The sequence below is a fragment of the Peromyscus leucopus genome, chromosome X (assembly GCF_004664715.2).
Source record: "Peromyscus leucopus breed LL Stock chromosome X, UCI_PerLeu_2.1, whole genome shotgun sequence".
Taxonomy (NCBI): domain Eukaryota; kingdom Metazoa; phylum Chordata; class Mammalia; order Rodentia; family Cricetidae; genus Peromyscus; species Peromyscus leucopus.
This window is the reverse complement of record NC_051083.1, coordinates 16,270,064-16,288,896: the sequence shown is the minus strand read 5'-3', so window position 1 is coordinate 16,288,896 and position 18,833 is coordinate 16,270,064. Positions and strand designations below refer to the sequence as shown.

The 18,833-nt window shown below is 49.4% G+C and overlaps 2 protein-coding genes across 2 annotated transcripts; one reads left to right on the top strand and one right to left on the bottom strand.

Moving 5' to 3' along the window:
• Positions 1-9,379: 9,379 nt before the first annotated feature.
• Pcsk1n (proprotein convertase subtilisin/kexin type 1 inhibitor) lies at positions 9,380-13,014 on the top strand. Its single transcript, XM_028881378.2, has 3 exons — positions 9,380-9,603; positions 11,848-12,314; positions 12,674-13,014. Exons 1-3 carry the CDS (start codon positions 9,490-9,492, stop codon positions 12,870-12,872), a joined length of 780 nt encoding a protein of 259 aa, XP_028737211.1. The 5' UTR covers positions 9,380-9,489; the 3' UTR covers positions 12,873-13,014.
• A 1,012-nt stretch (positions 13,015-14,026) lies between these two features.
• On the bottom strand, positions 14,027-18,330 carry Eras (ES cell expressed Ras). The gene is made up of 2 exons (XM_028881331.2): positions 18,222-18,330; positions 14,027-14,975 (listed from the first exon to the last, which is right to left on the bottom strand). The coding sequence occupies exon 2, from the start codon at positions 14,931-14,933 to the stop codon at positions 14,244-14,246; it is 690 nt and encodes a 229-aa protein (XP_028737164.1). The 5' UTR covers positions 14,934-14,975; positions 18,222-18,330; the 3' UTR covers positions 14,027-14,243.
• Between the last annotated feature and the right edge of the window lie 503 nt (positions 18,331-18,833).

The following is an 18,833-nucleotide window of genomic DNA, read 5'->3' as shown; positions in this document are numbered from 1 at the left end:
ACTAGTCACAGTAAGCCGGTAGGGAATCTGCTTAGATGCCTGTCAGTAGGAGAGGAAAAAAAAATGTGATATGTGTGAGTGTATATATAAAAATGCAAATGGAGTAGTATTCATCTGTAAATGAAACTATGTGCCTTGCAGGAAAATGGATGGGAACTGAAATATTGTTAAAAAAAAAATTAGCCAGGAGAAGTATTCAGTGTTTTCTCTCTTGTGCAGAATCCAAACAAAAAGACAACGTGAACTTGGGGGACTATTAGGGAAGAGGATAGGGATCAGAGAGCAGGGAGAGGAGTAAAGGAAGGGGTGTGTGATCCAAGCAGGTTACCTGCATATTTGCAAGTCTCAGTAATTCCTATGAGCTTCTGTTCTGTACAATTCATATCCACTGAAAGGGGAAAAGAAAGCCCCGGGAAGGACAATGCAAGAAGGTAGCTGTGAAAACTGAAGGACCAGAGCAAGCTGAAGGAGGTCACAGTGGGAGGCAAGAGGTGCTTGCTTGCCCTCTGGACTCCGGGGCTGGATGCAGTTTGTCAGACCTCTTCTAGCACATGCTTACCAAGAATGGTGGCACACACCTTTTAGGAGGCAGAGGCAGGAGGATCTATGTGAGTCTGAGGCCAGCCTGATCTACACAGCCAGTTTCAGACCAGCCAGAGCTGCAGAGACTCTGTCTCCAAAAAAAAGTTATGAAAACCTAGAGCCTTGCACTAGACAGATGCTTTCCCGCTGAGCTGTATACCCTAGCCGCTCACCTAATTCCTCAATCTCCTTTATACTCGCCTGTTTCTGTCTAGGATTTCTGAGGCTTTCCTTCCGTTTATTCTTTCCTGAAGCTTCCCCCATTTCCTTTCTGCTTTACCTCGGCCTCCTTCCCCTTTCTCCAGCTTGCTTCTCCCAGGCTGGTGGCTCTCACAGTTGCTGTGTGTCCTGCATCTGCTATCTTACAGGAAGGGCTTGTAAAGAGGCTGGCCAGATCACTCAGCAGGTAAAGGTACTTGCCACCAAGCCTGAAGACTTAGGTTCAATTCCCTAGGACCAGACAGACAGACAGACAGAGACAGACGGACAGACAGACAGACACAGAGACACACACACACACACACACACACACACACACAAATGTAAAAATGATCTTTGTAATCATTGGAAAGAGAGAGAATCAAGGGAGAGCAATAGGGTCTACCACTTGTCTCTGGAGTGAGAGTCACCCTATCCACATGCTCAGGGAAAAGACACTGAAGGTTTAGATGCAGGAAAATAAGACGGTGGGGGAGTGGAGGGCAGGAGGCAGAATGGGGGGGGGGAGTAACAGGGAAACTAGATGTAATGAGCACCAGCACCCAGATGCTGGAGAGACTGAGGCAGGTTCCAAGCATTCTAGCAACTGAGCTATACCCCCAGCTTTTAAAAGTGTTCATTTAAAAATTGTCATAAGATAGACATAAGCTGAAATTTAACATTTTAATCATCCTGAGAATATAGGAGGAAAGCCTGATTCAGATTCTCCTATACTCTCAGTTAACAATTAGAATAGAAAACTTGTGACCAGGTTCTGACATTACGAATAATACTGCTGTGAACATCGTTGAGCAAGTGTGGATAAAGAAAATGTGGTACATATACACAATGGAGTACTACAGTTTAAAAACAGCAGAGAAAAACAATGACATCATGAAATCTGCAGGCAAGTGGATGGAACTAGACAATATCCTGAGTGAGGTCACCCAGAGTCAGAAGGACAAACATGGTACGTATTCACACATAAGTGGATCCTAGATGTAAAGCAAAGCATAACCAGACTCCAACCCACAGCTCCAGAGAAGCTAGCTAGTAAGGAGGACCCTAAGAGGGACACATGGATCACCCTGGGAAGGGGAAATAGATAGGATCTCCATGAGTAAACTGGAAGTGGTGGGGGCAATAGAGGGTAGGGGATGGGGGATGAAACATAAGGGAACGGGATGGTTGAACTGGAACCGGGGTGGAGTGGGAGAGCAATGAAAGAGATACCATGATAGAGGGAGACATCATGGGGTAAGGGAGAAACCTGGTGCTAGGAGAGCTTCCTAGGAATCCACAAGGATGACCCCAGCTTAGACTACTAGCAATAGTGGAGAGGGTACCTGAACTGGCCTACCCTAACTCATCATAGAGCCTTTCTCCACTAACTGATGGAAGCAGATGCAGAGATCCATCCACAGCCAAGCACCAGGCTGAGCTCCAGGAGTCCAGTCAAAGAGAGAGAAGAGGGATTCTATGAGTAAGAGGCATCAAGATCATGATGGGGAAATCTACAGAGACAACCAAACCAAACTAGTGGGAACCCATGAACTGTGGACCAATAGCTGTGGAGCTCCCATGTGCTAGACTAGGCCCTCTGCATAGGTGAGACAGTTGTGTAGCTTAATCTTCTTAGAGGAGCCCCTGGCAGTAGGATTAGGATCCATCCCTGGTGCGTGAGCCGGCTTTTTGGAGCCCATTCCTTATGGTGGGACACCTGCACAGCCTTGATGCAGGGGGAGGGGCTTGGACCTGCCTCAACTGAATGACCAGGCTCTGCTGACTCCCCATGGGAGGCCTTATCTTGTTGGAGGAGGGGATGGGAGGAGGGGGAGGGAAGAGAGAGTGGTCTGTGGTTGGTATGTAAAATGAATTTAAAAATTTCTTAATAAAAAAAATTACCAAAAAAGAAAACAGAAAAACAAAACAAAACAAAAAAAAAAAAAACTTGTGGCCAGTTACCAGGTAGATAGGTGTCTTCTGATCAATTCTGTCTTCACACAATGTACATTGCCTTGCCCTGTGACCTCAGTGCCAATAGACTGCCCCTCCCCACTTCCCATGCTAATTACCAAGTCCTGGAGGTTTTACTTGTTTTTCTCTTTGGTTCCCCACACACACACACACAACCCCAGGGGGTTGAATGGGGAAGGATAGGCCAGATAGTGCTGGAAATGGGATCCAGGGTCTTGAACAAAAACATGCCAGACGGCCCTCTACTGTGAACTCCCAGAAGTCCTTATCTGTGTTTGTGATTGACAGGCTATAATCAGGTTCCCCCAAGTCCCTCCTCATTTCAGTTAATGTGCTAGGGCAATCCTTTACTTACCTAGTTATCATAATAGACTCTACAGAGGATACTGATTAAACACCAATAGAGCTGGGGATGGGGCAGAGTCAGAGATCTCAGGCCCTCTCCAGGGGTGTCAGTCTCAAGGAACTGCTGTGTGTCCAGCTAAGCAGAACCCCTCCAAATCTAGTCCTTTCCAGCCTCAGTTTATGAACACAATTCATTATAACCGTGGTTCATAAACATTACCTTTAGCTAGTTCCTGGAGAAGTTGGGGGTGGGGCCCAAGTCGCAGCTGTCTAATTCCATCTGGCATCTGGTCACCCAGCTCCCACCCTGACGCTACCTAGAGGTCAACAGCCAATCATTAGCATATAAGAAGATAATCATTTTGAATATTCTAAGGATTTTAGGAATTGCATTCCAGGAAACAGAGACAAAGCCCAAAAATGTATTTTACAAAATCACAACCGTTTTCAAAGCATAGAGTTGAGCAAAAGGCATTGAGCAGGTTCACATTGTTAAAGCAACCAGCACCATTGCCCATCTCCGGAACTCGGGACCTCTTGTGGTGTTTTGTTCCCGTGTTTTGAACCGAGATTCCTGGAGTACAGGCTGACCTCTGTAGCTATGCGGCTGTGGTGGCCTGGTGTGCTTCTAATCCTCCTGCCTCTACCTCCTGGGTACTGGGATCGCAGTGCACCACCGCGACCAACCCTTTGTGGTGCTAGGGATAGAAGGCTTCAAGGGTACTAGGCAAGCACTCTTAGAAACTGAGCTACGTCCCAAGCCCCTGCACCTTAGCTTAAAACTTTTATTGCAGTGTTGGAGATGGGACCCAGGGCCTCAAGAATGCCAAGCAAGTGTTCTACCTCTGAGTTCAATCACCAAACCTTTCCTTTGTCTACTTCAAGTCCGAACCTTAGTTATCTCCTAATGGACACTTGCTGTGCTTCTATTGGTAAGCTATTATTTATAATGCTGATTTGAATAGGCAAGGGCAACTTTTTGCAGTAATTCATACATTTTATATATATATATAATCTCCCCTTAAACTATTCAGCTGGAGGTTTGGAGGTATAACTCAGTGGTAGGGTGCTTAGTTTATGTACATGAGACCCTGGTTTTGGATCCCCCCAATACAAAAAATATTCAACTGGAGTTTGAGATTGTATTGCACTCGTAAACCGGTGCTAAGAGCTTGCCTAGTGAGTGTGAGGCCCTAGGTTGGATTGTTAGTCTAGGTCTGCTGGACATGCACAACCATGGGGGTGTGTTGTGGGGCTATCGTGGATCCCCCAGCACCACGAAATAATGTGTATCAGTTTGGAAAGAATGTATATCGTTTGTAAGCAGCATTTGCTCGAGCCCAGGTTGGCCTGGCACGATGTAGCCCTGTCTGCTCTGGTTTCAAGGCACTTTTTCTGCCCCAGCTCCTCAAGTTCCGGGATTACAGGTATGAGCCACTATTCCAGGCTGAAAATGTAAAAGTGGGGATGCAGCTCAGTCATCAGAGTGCTTGTCTAGTATCCTCAAGGCTCTGAGTCTGTCTGATCCCCAGCAAAACACACACACACACACACACACACACACACACTGTAATAGTATGGTGGCCTAACTTGGAGTTCCAAGTATTTAGGCTAGGGAGGAACACTACTTGACTTTGATGGTTTAGGGTCAGCCTGGGCAGGATAGCAGAAACACTTCCCTTTTTTTTTTTTTTTTTTTGGTTTTTTGAGACAGGGTTTCTCTGTGTAGTTTTAGTGCCTTTCCTGGAACTCACTCTGTAGACCAGGCTGGTCCTAAATCCTAAATCGCTGTTCTGCTCCCGAGTGCTGGATTCTGCCATCCCGAGACAGGTCTCTGTGTAGCTTTGTGCTTTCTGAATGCTAACAGGCTGGCTCGAATCACAAGATCGCCTGCTCGCTCCGATCAAAAGCGTCGCCACACTGGCACACTTCCTTTTTTAAAAAACTATTTTGCTGGGCGGTGGTGGCACACGCCTTTAATCCCAGCACTCGGGAGACAGAGGCAGGCGGATCTCTGTGAGTTCAAGGCCAGCCTGGGCTACAGAGTGAGTTCCAGGAAAGGCGCAAAGCTACACAGAGAAACCCTGTCTTGAAAAAAAAAAACAAAAATAAATAAATAAATAAATAAATAAATAAATAAATAAATAAATAAATAATTTTATTTGGGAAAGTAGCTGGAGAGATGGATCAGCATTTAAGAGCACTTGTTGCTCTTGCAGAGAACCTGGGTTCAGTTCCCAGCATCTACTTGTGTAAGATGAATCTTAAAAGGTCTTATTAATTAAAAACAAACAAACCCAGAGTCTGGTATAAGGAGTGAAAGCTGAAAGATCAGAGAAGCAGAACAAGCCACAGCCAACCTCACCTCAACTCCTCAGCCGATTGATCCTGTTTCCACGAATCCTCAGACTGAAAGCCTCTGAGTTCTCACTCCTGAGGGTCTCAGTTGAACTGCTTAAAAGCCTCTAGTTCCTGGTCCTCATGCCTTATATACCTTTCTGCTTCCTGCCATCATTTCCTGGGATTAAAGGCGTGTGTCCTTTCCAAGCAAAGGCATGAAATCTCAAGTGTTGGGATTAAAGGTGTGTGCCACCACGCCTGGCTCTGTTCCCAGCATGGCCTTGAACTCACAGAGATTCAGGCGGATCTCTGCCTCCAGAGTGATAGTGTTAAAGGTGTGTGCCACCACTGTCTAGCCTCTATGGCTAATTTAGTGACTGTTCTGTTCTCTGACCCCCAGATAAGTTTATTAGGGTATATAATATATCATCCACACACTAGGTTGTTCACAACTATCTGTAACTCCAGTTCTAGAGGGTCTGACCCTCTTCTGACCTTTGTAAAAGCGCCAGGCATGAATGTGGTGCATAAATATACATGAACACTCATGTACATAATTTTAAAATATTTTCTTATTTTTTTATGTCTAAGTGTGTGTGTGTGTGTGTGTGTGTGTGTGTGTGAGAGAGAGAGAGAGAGAGACAGAGAGAGAGAGAGACAGAGACAGAGAGACAGAGAGACAGAGACAGAGACAGAGATTTACAGAGGCCAGAAGAGGATGTTGAATCCCTGGAGTTACAGGCAGTTAGTCGTAAGCTGCCCAACATGGGTAGTAGGAACTGAGCTTGGGTCCTCTGTGAGAGCAGTGCATGTTCTTAATCAACCACTGAACTATGTCTCCAGTCCCTCTGAAGGGATTTTTTTTTTTTTTTTTTTTTTTTTTTTGGTTTTTCGAAACAGGGTTTCTCTGTGTAGCTTTGCACCTTTCCTGGAACTCACTTGGTAGCCCAGGCTGGCCTCGAACTCAGAGATCCACCTGCCTCTGCCTCCCGAGTGCTGGGATTAAAGGCATGCGCCACCATCGCCCAGCCCTGAAGGGATTTTTAAAGCATGAATTAACTATAAAAAGCGAGGAATGTATTCTGGCATTCCCGCACATGTCTGAATGAACTTCATTCACATACACCCCATTCCTCTTTTCACCCTGATGTCATCTTTTCTCCGTCCATAGCCATAGGAGAATTACTTTTTGTAAGAATGCTTTCAAAACAATTTTTATAATACGTAATTATTTCACCAAAGTTTTATGAAATGTGTCTTCATGTAGTAAATCATCTTTTAAATGTTTTAATTATTGGTGCTGGAGAGATGGCTCAGAGGTTAAGAGCACCAATTGCTTTTCCAGAGGTCCTGAGTTCAATTCCCAGCACCTACATGGTGGCTCACAACCATCTGTAATGAGATCTGGCGCCCTCTTCTGTGTACATAATAAATAAATAAATCTTAAAAAAATATTTTTGTTATTATTATTATTATTTTGAGACAGAGTTTCTCTATATAACAGTCGTGGCTGTACTGGAACTCACTTTGTAGACCAGGCTGTACTGGAACTCACTTTGTAGACCAGGCTGGCCTCGAACTCACAGAGATCCACCTGCCTCTGCTTCCAGAGTGCTGAGATTAAAGGTGAGAAACACCACCACCTGTTTACACTAGTTTTCTGTTAATACAACCTTCAAATTGTAGTCAGGGCACAGAAACTTTGAATCCTATCCCCAGCACTACAAAACAAATAAGTCAATAGTAAATAGTAAATAGCCTGATCTATAGAGTGAGATCTGGGACAGGCACTAAAACTACACAGAGAAAGCCTGTCTCAGCCCCTCCCCTCCCCCCACACTAACAATACAGAAAACGTGTAGAAGAATGAAAGGCTTCAGTTTCCTATTGAATGGTCACTGAAGAGTACCCACCCCTTAGCTCCTATAGTCTAGCCAGCCAGCCTCTAACCTTTGCTACTTAAGATGCCCCAAGTCAAGAGGCACAATGGCACACACCTTTAATCCCAGCACTCGGGAGGCAGAGGCAGGCGGATCTCTGTGAGTTCAAGGCCAGCCTGGGCTACCAAGTGAGTTCCAGGACAGCCCAGGCTACATAGAGAAACCCTGTTTGGTGTGGGTGCGGGGTGGGGGTGGGGGTGGGGAATGTCTCCAGTGGCTGCTTGCCTTATCAAAAGCAGCAGAGTAGTTAAGAGTGTCCTCAGTAGATGGTTGTTTGATCTTACGATTAATATACACATATGTTACATCTAACCTGTCCACTTATACACTCCATAGGAGTGGATTATATTATCAAAGATGTGAACACCAAGAGGCGGGAGAAATGGAAGCCATCTCAAGTGTGTGTCCACTTTATTGGTGTTTAATCCTCAGGTCCAGAAAGGAATGTACTTTTAGCCGGGCAATGGTGGCACATGCCTTTAATCCCAGCACTCAGGAGGCAGAGCCAGGCAGATCTCTGTGAGTTCTAGGCCAGCCTGGGCTACAGAGGAAGTTCCAGGACAGGCTCCAAAGCTACAGAGAAGCCCTGTCTCAAAAAACCAAAATAAAGGAAGAAAAGAAGGAAAAAAAAAAAAAGAAATGTACTTTTTTGTGTGTGGTCTGAGGCAGAGTCTCACTATGTAGCCCTGGCTGGCCTTGCACTTCCTGGGTAGCCCCAACTGGCCTTAGACTTGCAGCAGGCCTCCTGCTCCAGCCTTTCAGAAGAGGATCCGGGAAAGGATTTGCATTGCGATGTCACCTGAGATCCTGGGAATAGACAGGGCATAATCAATGGATTAGATACATCCTCGGCCACACAGATGGATTTTTCTTTTCCCAGCTTTTTATTTTCTTCCTGTAGGCGGGGTCTTGTAATTGCCCAGGCTAGGCTGAAACTCAGTATCTCAGCTTCCCAAATGCTGGAATTATAAGAGTGTTCCAGTGGGGGGGCTGGCTCTTTTCTTTACTTTATTTATTTATTTATTTATTTATTTATTTATTTATTTATTCATTCATTCATTTTCAGATAGAGTCTCAGTGTGTAGCCTTGGCTGACCTGAAACTGTCTATGTAGACCAGGCTGGCTTTGAACTCAGAGCTCTTCCTGCTTCTGCCTCCTGAATGCTGGGATAAAAGGGACTCACCACCATGCCTGGCTTTCCCTCACTTTTCATTTACGCCATGTCACCATATTTTGTTTTAATTCTATTTGAATTTTTTCTTTAGTTTCAATTCTAAATGAAAGCAAAAAAGAGAAATCCTTTCTGGAACAACATATGGACATAAATCTATGTATTTATGGAGAAACAAGTAAATACAGACAGTAAATGAAAACAGGAGACTTTGTGAGCGATTCAAGGAGAGGCTGTTAGAAACTAGGAAGATGGAGAGAGCTGAGGCCACATGAGGACAAAATAAACACAGCCATTGAGAGATGAAGGGAATGACAGAGGACAGAGGATGGAAAGGAGCACTCAGTGAGCTCCTACCTAATATCAGTCCTAGAGAACTTCGTGTCATTTTGAGGTTGCACTTGCTGGTAATAGCTTTATTTGGGGACGAGGCTAATTCCGAGCAGTATGAACTGAGCGGTCCATGCCATCTCACCTGGCTTGAACTCATTTATTTCTCTGTGAACATCGTGGTCCACAGCATGCAGCCCGTAATTGTTTATCCATCCATCTAATAGAGTAGAGTCTGTTGTTTCCCCAAGGACAGAGACCAGACCCTTACTTCAGCCCACTGAGTCAATTTTCCTTGTCTGTCTGGTAATTCGACAGCAAGGTCTATTGCCCTAGCAACTGCCCTTCGACTGCCATGGCAACCGCCAGTGCAGACTTCAGTTCTCCACTTTGCCCCTTGGACATCTCCATGGCGATGCGCAGGACGAAGAGAAGGCCAGAGCCCCAATTCTGCGCCTGCGTGGAGTGACAGGAGGGGGTGAACAGGAGGAGACCAGGCTCCTGGATGTGCGCAGCCGCAGAGCGCCACGGCTGTGCCCACTAGTCCCAGCGCTGCGCACTTGACAGCCAGTCCGCCCGTCCGGAGCCCGGCTCGTTGGGGCAGCATGGCGGGGTCGCCGCTGCTCTGCGGGCCGAGGGCCGGGGGCGTCGGCCTTTTGGTGCTGCTGCTCTTGGGCCTTCTGCGGCTGCCCCCCGCCCTGTCAGCGAGGCCCGTAAAGGTGCGACTCCAGTCAGCAGGGGGTGGGGGTGGGGATGGGGAGGAAGATGGGGGAAAGCGTTGGTGAGGCATTCTTGCTAGTATGTGCATAGAGATTGGCAAGGGTACGACCGACAGCCTCCACATAGGCCAGGCGCATTTTCTGGGTGTGAGGGTGCCGATGCTCAAGGGCTCTTGGCTAGCAGACGCACCCTGCCCTTCCCTCAGCATCTGGGGCCTGCTCTGACCTCGACCCATGGGTGGCCTGTGGCGCTGTCCATGGCACCAGGGCACATTTAGAAAAGATGTCCATGTATCAGTATGTGTGCCTGTGATGTGATGACCGAGGTGTATAGGTATTGTGTTCTTTCAGTGCGTCCTTTGCTTTGACTGCCCCTGAACGTCCTGCAATGCTGGAGATTCTTCTGTTTGACTTTTTTTTGTGTGTGTGTGGGCTTGATTGCTTTCTCAGTGATACCATGTGTGTATTTGTGAACTCTTATGTGTGATGACGTAGTATATGGGCGTATCTTCCCTGTGTACTTATGTGTTTCTGTTTTTTTTTTTTTTTTTTTTTTCATTTTGGAAGGAGTGGTTCTTGTACCTCAGGGTACATATTTCCTGGTGGCTTAGGTAGACTGAGTGCTTGGGTTTTTCTGTGTGCATGCACGAGATGGTTTCCTTCTTGTTTCTTTGTGGAGCTGTGTCATTGCTGGGAAAGAAGCCATGATGTCTCTGCTCTGCATGGTGTTTTTTAAAAGAGATGCCTATCCTTGCACCTGGGTGGCTCGGAGAGTGGAACAGCAGATCATTTCCCCGACAAGGAATGTGCACGCAAGCATGAAAAGACCACTTCTGTGCAGTTCCTTGCAGCAGATATGGCAGTGTTGGGTTGCATGTGTGACATTTCAAGGGCTGTGTGTGTGTGTGTGTGTGTGTAGGGGGGATTGCTGGTGAGTAATTCCCCCAAGGGCAGAAGGTGGTATGGTGGATGCTGACCAAGGGGAGGGACATGGAGCAGCTTGCTCTCTACCTCTTCAAAGCTGTCTGAATCACAGAGAAGGGTTTTTTAAATTATTAAATACTTAGCATGGAACAATCTATTTAACATATATGTAAGTTATAAAGAATAATAGCTACTATTCAGCTTAAGAAATAAAGTATGACCAATACTAAGGCCTCCTTTGCTAGCCTTACCTCCTATTTTTCTGCCCATTGATTCCATGTATTTGCAGCTTATCTTTAAACAATCAATTGTTTAGTTTCTGCTTTTGGAACATCATAGAAATGGAATCAGGCTAGGCATCTGGTCCCTGGTGTTGGATAGTCTTAAGCTATCTACAGTGGGATTCTAGAATTTGCCTTTGTGTGTGTGTGTGTGTCGGGGGTGTGTGTGTGTGTGTGTGTGTGTGTGTGTGTGAATGTAGTTTTGAATCGAGGCCTTTCTGCATGCTAGCCCCCAGAACCTTCTATTGGTTTTGCTTTGGTGGAAGATTCATTTATATTGAAGTGTATGGTTGTAGTTCATTTTGATGCACAACATCCTATTCTACGAGTGTATCATGAGTATACTAGTATGTCATGGTTTATTTCCAGGGCACTCTTTCCTTTACTCCCCTACTTTTATGTTATTAGAACATACTACTATGATGGTTCAAGAATTTATTTATGTTCAGTAGACTTTGAGTGCAACACTCTAAGAGTGGGTCATAAAATCTATTCTTTTGAGACATGGGCAATTTCCCTTTCAAAATGATATCTGTAATTTGTTCTGTTTTTTTTTTTCGAGACAGGGATTCTCTGTGGAGCCCTGGCTCTCCTGGAACTCCCTTTGTAGACCAGGCTGGTCTTGAACTCAAAGATATGCCTGCTGGGAGCAAAGGCGTGTGCACCATGCCCGGCTTATTTTTGCACATTTAATTTCCAACAGCGAAGTATTATAGTTTTTATTCCAAACCTGGTATCCCCCACCTCCCCAAGAAACAAACAAACAAAAACAACCTGGCATCCAGAAGACTCAGGGCAAGTCCTGAGTGATTAAGGCATCACAGTGAGATTGCATGGATCCTAGAGGTGTTTAGTGATCTGAGTGCCCTTGGAGGTAATTGAGTGTCTGCTGGGGCCTTAGAGATGATGGAAATTTTGGAGGGGCCCAGTGAATGTGGTGGTCCGTGGAGCCCCACCCCTCTAGTTGGGCGTCCCTGGCTAGAGGGACAATGACGATGACGATATGGTTTTTTTTTTCCCCCACTTCATCTTCCCGCAGGAGCCCCGCAGTCTGAGCGCAGCCTCGGCGCCCTTGGCTGAGACAGGCAGTCCCCGCCGCCTGCGTCGGGCCGTGCCCCGCGGAGAGGCGGCGGGCGCGGTGCAGGAGCTGGCGCGGGCGCTGGCGCACCTGCTGGAGGCCGAGAGACAGGAACGCGCGCGCGCCGAGGCGCAGGAGGCGGAGGATCAGCAGGCGCGGGTCCTGGCGCAGCTGCTGCGCGTCTGGGGCTCCCCGCGGGCCTCGGACCCGCCCTTGGCCCCCGACGACGACCCGGACGCTCCTGCCGCCCAGCTCGCACGTGCTCTGCTCCGCGCTCGCCTAGACCCCGCCGCCCTCGCCGCCCAGCTCGTTCCCGCGCCTGCCGCTGCGCTGCGCCCCCGACCCCCCGTGTACGACGATGGCCCCACCGGCCCCGATGTCGAGGACGCCGGCGACGAGACCCCCGACGTGGACCCGGAGCTGCTGAGGTGCTGGGGGGGGGGGGGGGGGGAGGGAGGGCAAAGGCTGAGATCACCAAAGCGCTGCACTGGAGCCTGAGGAAGTGAAGTCCTGGACCCCGGGGACAGGGGACAGACGCCCATAGACCCCCAGACTGGGTGACACTCTACAGGACTAGGGCTCCCGGACAGGTCTTCGGGGAAGGCAGTTTCTGGGATGGAAGGCAGGGACCTCTGACTTAATCGGAAAGGAGTGAGTCCCTTAGGCTTGAGTGCAAGCAATATGGTGTTACGAAGTTGGGTTGGCCGGGCTCGGGACTGCAGAGGTGATGCGGAGCCGCATCCTCACTGCACGCCGCATCCTCACTGCACTCCGCTTCACCATGCAGGTACTTGCTGGGGCGGATCCTCACCGGAAGTTCGGAACCAGAGGCTGCTGCGGCCCCTCGCCGCCTCCGCCGAGCTGCCGACCAGGATTTGGGTCCTGAGGTGCCTCCCGAGAGTGTGCTGGGGGCGCTGCTGCGCGTGAAACGCCTGGAGAACTCCTCCTCGCCCCAGGCGCCCGCTCGCCGCCTCCTGCCTCCCTGAGCGCTGCTGCATCCCGCACGCCCTGGAACCCAGGAGCAGCCCCCCAGCAACCCTGACTTCCTGCCCGCACGTCCACAGGCGCCTACGCGGCGACCCCTGAGACCCCCATCTCCTGAACCCTCAATAAAAGCGCTCTACAGCAGCTCTCTGCTGAGTGGCGTGTTCTAGGGGCCGGTGGGCTGGGTGAGAGCCGTAGTGGCTGTGCATTGGGGTCCTGGACTGACATGGAATGTGCCCCTGCCTAGTGTGCTCTCCTTGCTGGCAAAAAAAAAAAAAAAAAAAAAGCACCTACAATAGCAGTGGCATTGGCGTACTCACCAGGTGCCTGGGCTAGCCTTCTAGGCTTCGCTGAGGTGGGGTTCCCTGAGAGGCTGAGGTCACTTTCAGCGTCTGCCAGGGGACCACAGCACTAAAGGTCCAGGGGCTATGGCTGCACTCGTTGCCCACCGGGACCAGGGACTGCTTGTTGTGAGGGCCCTGGGTGGATCACATCGGCAGCTGGTCCAGTCACCCAGCACCCCAGCAGCAACATGCCAAACCCTGAGCACACACGGCTCTGTGAATAGTCGGCCCAACCATGGCCTTTGCGCTGGTGATTTTTTTCTGCCCTCAATATGTGCAAGTTCTTTGTACAAACGTCACTTCACAAGGCATTTTTAAACCTTCCTGTCACTGTGAGCCATTGCCTCTTTTAATATATAGCTTCTATCACTGTCTGGTATTCCTAGTATCCAAAACAAGGTTGGGCAGTTTCTCCTCTCTCTCCCCAAGTGCCGGGATTACAGGTGTGTGCCACTACCATGCTCAGACCCCCCAAATTCCTTGAATGAAAGAATTCTCATAACTCAAGCAACATTCTCCCGCCCACATAACACTTAGTATGAAAGCTGGGTACAGTATGCACACCTGTAATATGTAATACCAGCACTTGAGAGGTGGAAACAGGAAGATCACCCAGGAAGGAGTTGAGCGTCAGCCTGGGCTACCCTGTCTCAGAAAACAATCAAAACTCGGCATGGTGGCACATACCTTTTATCGCAGGACTCAGGAAGCAAGGGCAGGCAGCTCTCTGAGTTCCAGTCAGGGCTACCTAGTACACAGCAATACTCCGTCTCAAAAGACAAACAAGAGGACTTAGTATGGAGGCAGCTTTGAATCCTGAGAACAACATTTATTTAACTTTGCATAGAACTTCATAGAACACAGCCAATGCTGGACACCCCATGTTACCATCAAAGACTCCTCACCAAATGAAAATAAAAGGACTCCTCACCAAATGAAAATAAAAAGGTGTCCATAGTAACTGTTATTTGGTGGGGAAGGGTCATCTGAACACGACCGGCAAAAGGTCAATTTGCTTGACTAAGATCTTCAGGCTACCGAGCAGCCACAGCTACACATGGCTTTGCGGTGTCGGGCCTCCTTGCTTGGTTCAGCCATAGCTTCCTGGGCCCTCTGAATCTCATGGACAAGCAGATCAAAGGCTTCCTCTACACCCTGCCGTGTCTTGGCTGAGGTCTTCACGAAGGGGGCTCCCCACTTGTGAGCAAGGATGGCTGCAGCGGCGTGAGCATCTCCAGCTCCTGCGGTGGTCACCAGGTCACACTTGTTGCCCACGAGTACCAGAGGTTGTTTCTGGTCAGGGCTCCAGGTAGACCATATCTGCTGCAGCTGCTCCAGAGAGGAGGGGTCGTCAAGAGCAAAGACCCCCAGCACGCCATCACCAGCTGCCAAGCACTGGTCACGCAGGGCCCTGTGGATATCCTGGCCCGCGGTGTCCAGCACATTCAGAACATAGCCTCCGTTGTCCAGGGCCACCTGCTTCCAGTAGGAATCCTGGATAGTGGGGTCGTGGTCTTTCACGAAGCAGTGGTGGGTCATCTGGATAGTGAGAGCACTTTTACCAACACCACTTGCCCCCACCACCACGGCCTTGTACTCGGGAAGCTGCCGACCAGCATTTGTGCATTGTGCCCAGGCCTCGTGGCTTTCCTCTGGGGATCTCGTGCACTGTGCGCTGAGGCTCAGATCCAAGATGCTAGACTTTGTTGACACCGCCATTCCCCAACAGTCAGCTCAAAGAAGCGATGTAAACAGCAGGTGCTGAGAGTGAGAGAGAATGAGAGGTCAGGTGAGGCTGGCTGGAAGAAAGGAGACCCCCCAGGTGTCATTGAATCAACAGAGTTAAGTATACACCGTGCGTTTTCTCCTTATTTGGAAGTGGGGTGAGGTAGGGTCTTAACATGTAGCTCTGGCTAGCTTGGAATTTGTCCTACAGGTCAGGCTGACCTCAGTTTAAGCAATCCTCCTGCCTCTGCCTTCCCAGTGCTAGAATTACAGGTGTGTCCCACCATGTCCAGCCTCCTTCTTAAACCGAGAGCCTCTTTTGTTCAGCTGCTCCTTCAACGCCAAGCAGGGATATCTCTTTTCAGTAGTTTTTCATATATATATATATACATACATATAAAATTTACAAATTGTATTTATTTTGTGCACGGGAGGTGCTAGACTGGATGATGGAAGTGACCCCACCCCCGCAGGGGTGGGATTGTTTTTGAGTGCCATAGCATTTGTGTGGAAGTCAAAGTACAACCTATGGAGTAGGCTCTTTTTCTGCAGGAGTAAGCAAGGTGGTCAGGTTGGGTAGCAAACACCTTTATCTCTGAGCCATCTGGCCTGACTGGGATTTTTCAAGTACTCCTACTAGTGATATTAACATGCACCCCATGAAGCCCACCCGGTTAAAATGTGTGACTCTTGTGTAACCATTACTATAGTTGAATTTGAGAATGTTTAAAACATTTCGAACATCTGTACGTTCAGAAAAAGAATTTCTATAGCCCTTAGCAGTCTCTCGCCATTGCACAAGGACAGGGGGATTTGGTTTGGTTGTCTTGGAACCCCAGCTTGGCAGAGTAGTGCCTGTCTGGGGATTGGCTGCTGGGAACTTTCCCACCCAAGGGGTTTATGTTGTAAAAGAACATCTTACTGCAGAAAGATAATCAACCGAGGCTGCAGATCTATAGCTCAGTTGGTTTAGTGCTTCCTTAGTATGCACAGAGCCCTGAGTTCAATCCTCGGCACCGCATAAAAACAGCCTGCTGCCTCACATCTATAATATTCCAGTATTCAGGAGGTGGAGAAATGATTAGAAGTTCAAGACCAGCCTCGGTTACATAACACATTGGGAGCCAGACCCTACCTCAAAAAAAAAAAAAAAAAAAAAAAAAAAAAAAAAGACAAGCCAAAATCATATAGTCTAGTACCCACCTATATTGTGAGGCAGGGACAGAGACAGTCACAGAAAGTAAAAGAAAGCCGGGGATCTGGTTCAGCTGGTAGGATGCTTTGCCTAGCCTGCATGAAGTTCTGAATTTGATCCTCAGTACAATGGAAAATCAGGCAGAGGACCAGCAAGCCTGCTCAGCAGGTGCTAACGCTTGCCGGGAAAGCCCTACTAAGCCGAGTTCTTTGACTGGAACCCGTGCTGACTGACGCAGGTTTATTCCAGCACTTAGGAAACAGAAGTAGCTGAATCTCTGCGAGTTCCAGACCAGCCAGGGCTACATAGGGAGGGAGACCCTGACTCAAAAAAGCAAAACCATCATCAGCACCACCACCAAAACCCTCAAGACAACAGCACCCCCAACAAAAACGACCTTACCTGCTGTGAACTGAACGTTACTGTCTACATTTTATTTTATAATCCACACTGTTGTCTATAATCTCACATTGTTTGGCACCAGATAATTTGTTAATTAATGTTAAGTATTTTATTATTTAATATTGGCTAATTAGTTTAAAAAAAAAAATCTTCCCGTATGCCAAGCATTGATATGGTACAGAAAAAAACAGACTCAACTCCTGGGGCCTTGAAGAAATTCTAGTGAAAAGAGGGACAATAAATATGATAAATAAGGAAATTATCTTGCATAGTAGAAGAGGTTAGGCACACAGCAGGTGCTCAATTTGTGTTAGCTATTAATAGCAAGTCATTAACTCCCTGAATGCACCTCCATATCCGGTTGGGGTAGGGCCTTCCAAGAGTGCACCATAATGGTGGTTGCCACACTTTCCACTAGAAACTGGGAGGAGTGGCAGGGGGCAGGGGGCAGGTGGTGGGTTCCAGGGGTCCCTCGCAGATTGTGTCGAGTTGGAGGAAGTGAGGGGGGATGGGGGGGGGGGGAAGGCCTTAGGTGGAGGGATCCTTCTTTGAAAGGGGCCACTGGAAGTGCCTACCCACAAAGGGAATGCAGGGTGAGGAAAGTAAGCCGAGGGCAGGGCTTCGGAGCATCCCAGAGTCTGGACCCGGGGAGGGCAGAGTCTGAGGAGGCGAGGAGAGACAGAAGCAGGAGGGCCTCGGTGCCGCCGAGGCCCGAGTAGTGGAAGAAGCCAGGGAGAGTGGAACAGGTGGAAAGGAGACGTCAGCTTCTGGTAGATTCGGAAGGTGGAACTGAACAGCTTCCTCTCAAGATGAAGACAGGGGATGAGGAAAGAAATTTCGGACGAGAGCAGAGCAGCTGCAAATCTTGAGGGGCTGTGATTAGAGGTGGGGATAAATACGAGAAGGGCGCCCCCCTAAGGGGCCGGCGTTTACCTCAGTGAGGAATGGAGGTCGGGGGCGGCCGAGTGAGCCCCCAATATGGCCACTCAAACTCATCGTTGTGACCCCCCAGGAAGGCTGGGGCTATAGTCTCCGTGTCTCTCATTCACAAGGACCAGAGAAAAGAGTGAGGGGACTGGCCCCGGGCCCCTCGGCAGGAGCGGTAGAGACTCCACAGATCGGCGCTTCAGCTTTCTCCTCAAGTTACACAGAGCCCCATGTAGAAGTGCTGCTGGAGCATCCCCCCAAGCTCTGGGGACCCTCTGGTCACCGGCTCGAGCCGCTTCCACGGGTCCTCTAGACTCGCCTCTCCGACCCAGGAGGGCAGGAGTCCCAGGAGGGCGAGCAGAAGCGGGCCGGGCACACGGGGTCCCGGAGAGAGGGAAGGGTACGGAGTCGCCCCGAATACGAGCGCTCGCTCGCGGCCCCCTTCCCAGGGTGAGCCCCCACAGCCCGCCTGGTCTCTGCCCTTCTCCGTGTCAGAGGCAGGTGAGGTGTAAACGTCTGTCCCTGCCGCCCTCCACTTGGGACTCAAGTTAGAACCGCGGCGGTTGGCGGCGTCCCCGGGTCTCCATTCGCCTACCTCCCACGTCGGGAAAGAGCCCCGCTTCCCGCTCAGCGCGGCCCTCGACGGAGGGGAAGCGAGTGCGAGGCTCGCTCCCCCGACAAGGCGGGAACCGAGAAGGGGCCCCTGGGACCCCCGCGCCAAAAGATGTCTGGCCCAGGAATGCCAGCGTCCCACTTACCTGTGTGGCCGGAGCGGCGGTCCGCTGAGGGGCGGCGGGCTGCTCTGACCGGACGGACGGTCTGGGGGCTAGGATGCTCCCTACCCCCAGCAGCGGCGGAGGGCGGGGATGTGGGCTTGCCCCCTCCCACCTGCCCGACCCCTGACCCCCCGCCTTCTCCCCTCGGCCACCGCACAATGTGGAGAGCAAAAGTGGGCGGGACCTCCACCTGCCCCTCTCGACACAGCACCCCCCTCTCCGGCCCGCCCCTCCGTCGCCTGGATTGCTTGCTTTAGGCTTGGTTCAGCTTGGGCCATTTGTGTGTGTGCGTGTAGCGCTCTGTCAGGATTTGACCTGGAAGGCCGCATTTTGGAAACCATTTTGTTTTTTGGTCCGTTTGTTTTTTTTTTTTTTTTTTTTTTTTGACGCGGAGAACTTGTACAACTTCAGCTGCGTTTCTCGGTGGCGCTGAGGTACGTTGTGTCTGTCCTGAAGGGAAACGGTTGTAGAGGACGGGCTATTTTGTGAGGGCAGAAAGAACCTGATCTGAGGCAGAAGTGCAAGTTATAAATCCCTCAGACTCTCTTGCAGCTATGACAATCATAGGCTAGAATTCTGAGCAAGTAAGGTGGG